Genomic DNA, 6,118 nt, shown 5'->3' with positions numbered 1-6,118 from the left:
AATAAATAAATATTAAAAAAATAAATGAAGGACCATTTTGTAGCAAAATAATATATAAATCCATATATAGCTACACATATATAGATATATATATCTACATACAAAATAGGATAGATATACAGCTACTTTCTCTTAATTCAATACTAATAGTGTTTGGACAGGATATCATGTCTACATCTTGTACTATGAATAACTACTACAAAGATAACAATATGCAATGTATTTATTGTAACTGTCCTAACCTGTGTTGAAACTGTCTCATTGCTATTCGTTTCTCAATAAAATTAATAAAGAAAACTCAAACACAAAAACAAAAGCCATAGGGTAGAAGAATATATTTGTAAATAATGTATCTTCATTTAAATATGTGGATGTTGAAAACGTGATAATATGGACAACTACATGGAAAACAAAAACAAAAATATATAAACACAAACTGCAGTCATAAAAATTAACTCAAAATGTACCAAAGATGACAACAGATCTAAATATAAAATGAAAACAATAATTCACAGAATATGAGAAATCTGTATCACTTGCAATGATTTTTTTTAAAATGTGACACTATAAGCATAACCGCGTAAGCAAACACTAATAGGTTGAACTTAATTAAAATTGAAAACTTCACTGAAATTAGACATGAAAGAAAATATCAAAGAATATAAAGTCCAGCCACAAACTGGGAACCAAGTTTTTAGAAGTCATATCTGATATGGGATTGTTAAAGATCCTAAATGTCACCAATAAGAAATGAACTCAATTAAAAAATGGACAAAACAACTGCAATGACATTTCATTAAAGATGATTTAAAGATGGCAAATAATCACATGCAAATATACTCCATATTTTATCAGTTAAATGCAATTTTGGCAAGTTCTTAAAAGTGAAATATATTTTTACCATATGATACAGTAATTACTTTTTGGTATTCACCTAAACGAGCTCAAAACATGTATACATAATCTGTAAACAAATATTTATAGCAGTTTTATTCATAATTGTCAAACATGAATAAACCAAGATGTCCTTGAAACTGTGGTACATTCAGATAATACAATATTATTTAGAATTAAAAAGAAGTAAGGAGTCAGGTATGAAGATGCACAACTGTAATCCTAGCACTCAATAGGCTGAGGCACAAGGATTGCTGCAAGTTTGCGGGCAGCCGGGGATACATACTGAATTCAAGGCCAGCTTGTAACTATACAGCAAGAACATGTCTCAAAAATCACCTCCCTCTACAAGGGCCCAAAATCCCACAAAACAAACGAATGAATGAATAACCCAAGGAAACTAAAATCCATATTGCCAAGGCAAAGATGCCAATATTAAAAGGCTATACATACTATATAATTCCAACTCTATGATATTCTGGAACATGTAAAAACTATGGAGATAATAAAAATGTTAACAATTGCGAGGGGTTAGGGGAAAGTTGAATAGGCAGTGCAAAGATTTTTTAAAGCAATGAAATCTTTCTGTATAATATCATAGTTGCAGACACATGTCATACATTTGTGTAAGCCCAAAGAAAATGCAACACCAAAGGTGAACCCTATTTGGGCTTAGTTGCATGTCTGTAATCCTAGCTAGCTACCTGAGACACATATGGAAGGTTGAGGATGGCCAACACAACTGAGTGAGATCTTATTTCAAAAAATGGATCAAGCATGTAGCTTAGCAATGGAGTACTCCTGGATTTAATTCCTTTTATCAAAAACCAAACCAAACCCAAAACGAAGCCCCCAAAACAATGAATCCTAATGTAAATAATGAATAATAATGATACATTGATGTGGGTTCATTAATTCTAAAAAATAAGATTCATTCTGGAAAGGGATATTGACCGCTACTGAAATTACTTTCCTCTTAATTTTGCTGTAAGTCTAAAATAGCTCTGAAAAATAAAACTCTATCTGTCAAGAAAATGAATGAAAAAGTTATGTGTGGGGGTCTATTTTGAAGAAACACTTCAGAAAAAAAAAAAAAAAATTGAAAAACCCAGAAATTTAAATCACACATATCACTGAACATCTGTTAGAAAATCTAAAATTAAAATGACTGCATTCTAAGTTGGTAGTATGTAAGGCAACTGGAGCTCTCCTGAGCAAGAGAACAGTGATGGCAGTAAGATAAAGAGGCTAAATAGTGGTAATCGTAGGTGAGAAGGTAAGGACAGGCTGAGTGAGTACTGATGGCAGGTAAGACAAAGATAGGCTGGTGTTTTTGATCTCTAATTTTAGATGAGTGATGGACACATAAACTGGTTCTTTTAAGCAAGTATGCAAACAGTTAAGTAGTCTCATAGATTGGATGAGTGGCCCTTGACTACCAAGAATCCTCTGAAATTATCTTCAGTGGGGTAGCAAAGTTTTTCAAGGTATGCCTAAACAAAATAACTAAAGCTGGAATTCCTAATAGTCAAGAAGACTTCTGGGCCGGGGAGATGGCTCATTAGAATAAGCGCTTGCCTGGCAAGCGCAAGGGCCTGAGTTCAACCTCCAGTTCCACCAAAAACAAAAGGGAAGACTTCTAATAGAGTAAAGTACAGATAGGTACAAGAGTTCCTGGTCTTAAAAAGTGAATCAGAAAAAAAAAAAAAAAGTGAATCAGATAAAACCAAATTCAACTCATAGCAAAAATGTAGGTTTCTGTTCTAAATGTTGACACTGGAAATGTTGACCTTAGGATAAGGCACAATGTTCAGAATTCACAGTTAAATAGTATTTATATTCATCAGTTTTTTTGTCTAACAACAGAAAAATATAAAGCAATTTTACTTCTGACCAGAAAATCCCAACTAAGTTCTTAAAAGGTTCATTTCTCTTATTACTGTAAATTAGATTCACAAAAGAAAAAAAAGGATGACACTATGTCACTGATGCATACGGACAGTAACAATGTGGAAATAGCTCTACACAAGGTGACACAAAGAAATGGTAATCAGAGAAATCAGGTTTTCATTCATGTATGCAATTACTCATCTCAGAAATATGAAGGCAAGGGGCCAGCAAGATATAGCTCAGCAGCATTAGTGCCTCCCTGGCAAGCACAAGGTCCCAAGTTCGAGCTCCAGTACAGCAAAAAAATAAATAAATGAAAATAAACAAACAAAATGCAACTCTTAAAAAAAAATATGAAGGCAGTAGTCAAAGAGGCACAATTGATACTGTACAATTGATACTCTGCACAATTGATACTGTGTTCCTTGCAAAGAACACGCACCCAAACTGCAGCATGTATCAGTCTTTGGGGAGGACCACCTGGGCAACACTCCTTGAAAGAGGAGCAACTGTCTCCATTTTGGCTGTGCCTGACCCTATTTCTATGTATTGATAGGTACAGAGCTGGCTATGACTTTTCCTTATTTTCTCAATTGGCTTTAAGCAATACATATCAGTCTAGCCAAGGTGTTGGTGGTAGTCTATGAAGACAGGTGTTTCGCCAGAACCCCTACCTGCTGTTCTCTAGCATAAGCTGGGTCAAGAGGGAAAAGAGCCAATGTTCCACACTGTCAGCTGGGACTGAGCTCATGACAGAGGCTATGACTTCCTGGGGTTTGAAAGATTACACATTTGGAGCTGAAGCACTGACCCCAAAACCTTATATACATACTATCTCAATTGTGTAATGCAGATTATTCTCTGCATATCCTTCTCTGCATGTTGCAGAGGTCAGTGCAGGCCTCCTACCTAGCATAGCTCACAGCACTTACCTACCTCCTGCCATTCTCACAGTTACTCATCCTCAGGTTGAGCCTTTGTTCTGAGTAGCCATCATTATGGCTAGACTTAGGACTTCTTGGCTCCTCCAAAACTACATATAAGCCTTAGTGTCTTTATTCTTGCCATAGGTTGCACTGAAATTGGTAGAATGTAATTAACTTCATGGAATTCTAATAACGTATCCATGGGATTACAAATATAAACTTCCTAGACCAAGATGAGGACCAGAAAGGGCTCTCTATAAGTCCTGAGGAAAAAACTATAAAAATAATTTCCCCTGGAATATGTAGCCCTATATAAAAAGTAAACTTGTAATACTTAAAAACAAATCCAATAAAGCATATATTTAATAGAGAAGGAATGTGCACTGAAGCATCACAAGGGGCAAGGGAACTCTGACAGTGTTACAGGGACTGCTGTCTTCCCTGTAATGATGACTGTTTCATTCATGTATATCCTTGTGCCAGCACTTGCTAACTTTACATTTTAGTTTCATGCACTTGATGTCATTTATATCTAAGTAAAGCTGTTTTTCTTCTTTAAAAAAAGAACAGAAAAGTAGTCCAAGCAAAACAAGTAAGGACACATATGACATGATAGGCAACACTTTTACTAAATTTCCTGAAATTTCTGTGGGTCTTTGTTGTAACATTTAAACATTCATTTGCTATTGCCAAATTTCAAAGGAAAAACTTCATTCACAATATCCTTTTACGGAAAAATGCAGTATTTCATCAAAATTTACATAGGAAGCAGAAATTTGAAAGAAACTGCTCAAGCAGGAAAAATGCTAATTAATGTCTTTAGGCATAAATAATCCTTTTACTGCTTTTTATGAATCAAGCAACTGCAATCTATTAAGTCTCTTTTAAAAGGATTCCTTTTCTCCTTGAAGTGACCTAATCTGTTCCAGGTTTCATTATGGATTTAATCAGTGCTCTCATTATGATGACTGGTCAGAAAGGAGTACTGGCCATCTACAGAAGAGTCAGTTTGCCAACAAGTAATGTTCGATAGCTCTAGATGTAAAGGCTCACATTGATAAGACAAACAGTGTAAAGAGAAATAGTATTCATTTTAAATTGTCATTTACTTACATCTTAGCACTTCAACAATCAAATCCACATCAGTACTGAGCTTCTTGATATGGTCAAGGTTAGCTACAGTTGTAATTGGCACATATTGATCACTATCCATCTGTGATATAAGATACATGTCACTAGCAAGATTCTCCCTGTTGAAAGAAAATAGTTTCTTTTAGTTGATATTTCTTCAAAAGAACCTGAAACTACAGCAATAAGAGATACCTTGGCATGATATAGCTTTGGAGTATGTCTAAGTCCAAGACCCATCTGTTGCTTGTTCTCCCTGCCCTTGAGTACATTTTTTTTTTTTCAAACTCTCTAGGAAAAGTCGAGAAAGCAAAAAAAACAAGTATACTGTACTTTATGCAAGCAAAATTAATGAGCAGCCAGGCATGGTGGTGCATACCTATAATACCAGCACTTGGGAGGATCAAGTAGGAGGTTCACTAAAAGTCTGAGGTCTGCCTGTGCCATAAAATAAGTTCTGAAGCAGCCTGAACTAGAGACCTTATCTAAAAAACCAAGCCAAAACAAACAAACAAAAAAACAATAACAAAACTAATGAGCAGATTAGCTGTTTATATGACGTAGTTACAGCACCTTGAAGTACTTTATTAAAACTAGAGAAATTTTGGGGCAGCAGAGATAGCCCCGCAGTCTAAGTGCCTGCCTGGCAAGTGCAGCCAGGTTTGATCCCTGGTACCATGAGCCGTGCTGGCCCTGTGCCAGGAGCACCCTGCTGGCCACGGAGACTGGGAGTGGTGGTGCTGAAACAGGAGGATCACCGGGAGTCTGCATAGTGAAATTCTGTACCAAATACATAAATAAAAAGATTTTAAAAAGAGAGAAGTTTTTTAAAAAAAGAAAATCCAGTTGAATGAGTAAGAAAGGTAAGAAAATTTTCAAAAGGTCTGAATAAAGTCAGTACTCAAAATCTTACTGCAAAGTCTGGAACACTTGGTAGAGAAGCTGCAAAACAACTGGCTCTGGTTTTCCGATAGCCAGAGTTAAAAAGAAAGCAATAAGGTTAGTAACTTTATCCACAGGGTGAAAAGGTAAGCCACCAATGATAGCAGTGCAATACAAGATGGGTTATTTATTGGTATTCTGGTCTAAGATACTGGTTTCCTGTTATTCTGAAGAAAAACACAATGTATGATAAAATGAAGAGGGCCCTCAAAAAAGCATCTGCAGTTAAGATGCAATGAGTTTCAAAGGACCCCTTCTTGGGCCAGAGAGATAGCTCAGTAGAATAAATGTTTGCCTAGCAAGCGCAAGGGCCTTGCGCCCAAGTCCCGCAAAAAAAA

The 6,118-nt window shown here is 35.7% G+C and overlaps 1 protein-coding gene across 1 annotated transcript in view; it reads right to left on the bottom strand.

Annotated features, from left to right (window-relative positions):
* Larp4b (La ribonucleoprotein domain family member 4B) overlaps positions 1 to 6,118 on the bottom strand; it is a 125,061-nt gene that overhangs the window by 36,395 nt on the left and 82,548 nt on the right. Inside the window, exon 7 of the mRNA XM_023701340.1 lies at positions 4,824 to 4,960. Coding sequence (XP_023557108.1) covers positions 4,824 to 4,960 — 137 coding nt within the window. The remainder of the gene's footprint in view (positions 1 to 4,823; positions 4,961 to 6,118) is intronic.

Source organism: Octodon degus, unplaced genomic scaffold (genome assembly GCF_000260255.1).
Source record: "Octodon degus isolate 3935 unplaced genomic scaffold, OctDeg1.0 scaffold00133, whole genome shotgun sequence".
In the NCBI taxonomy this organism is placed as follows: domain Eukaryota; kingdom Metazoa; phylum Chordata; class Mammalia; order Rodentia; family Octodontidae; genus Octodon; species Octodon degus.
The sequence above is the reverse complement of the archived record's forward strand: the minus strand, read 5'-3'. Positions and strand labels throughout refer to the sequence as shown.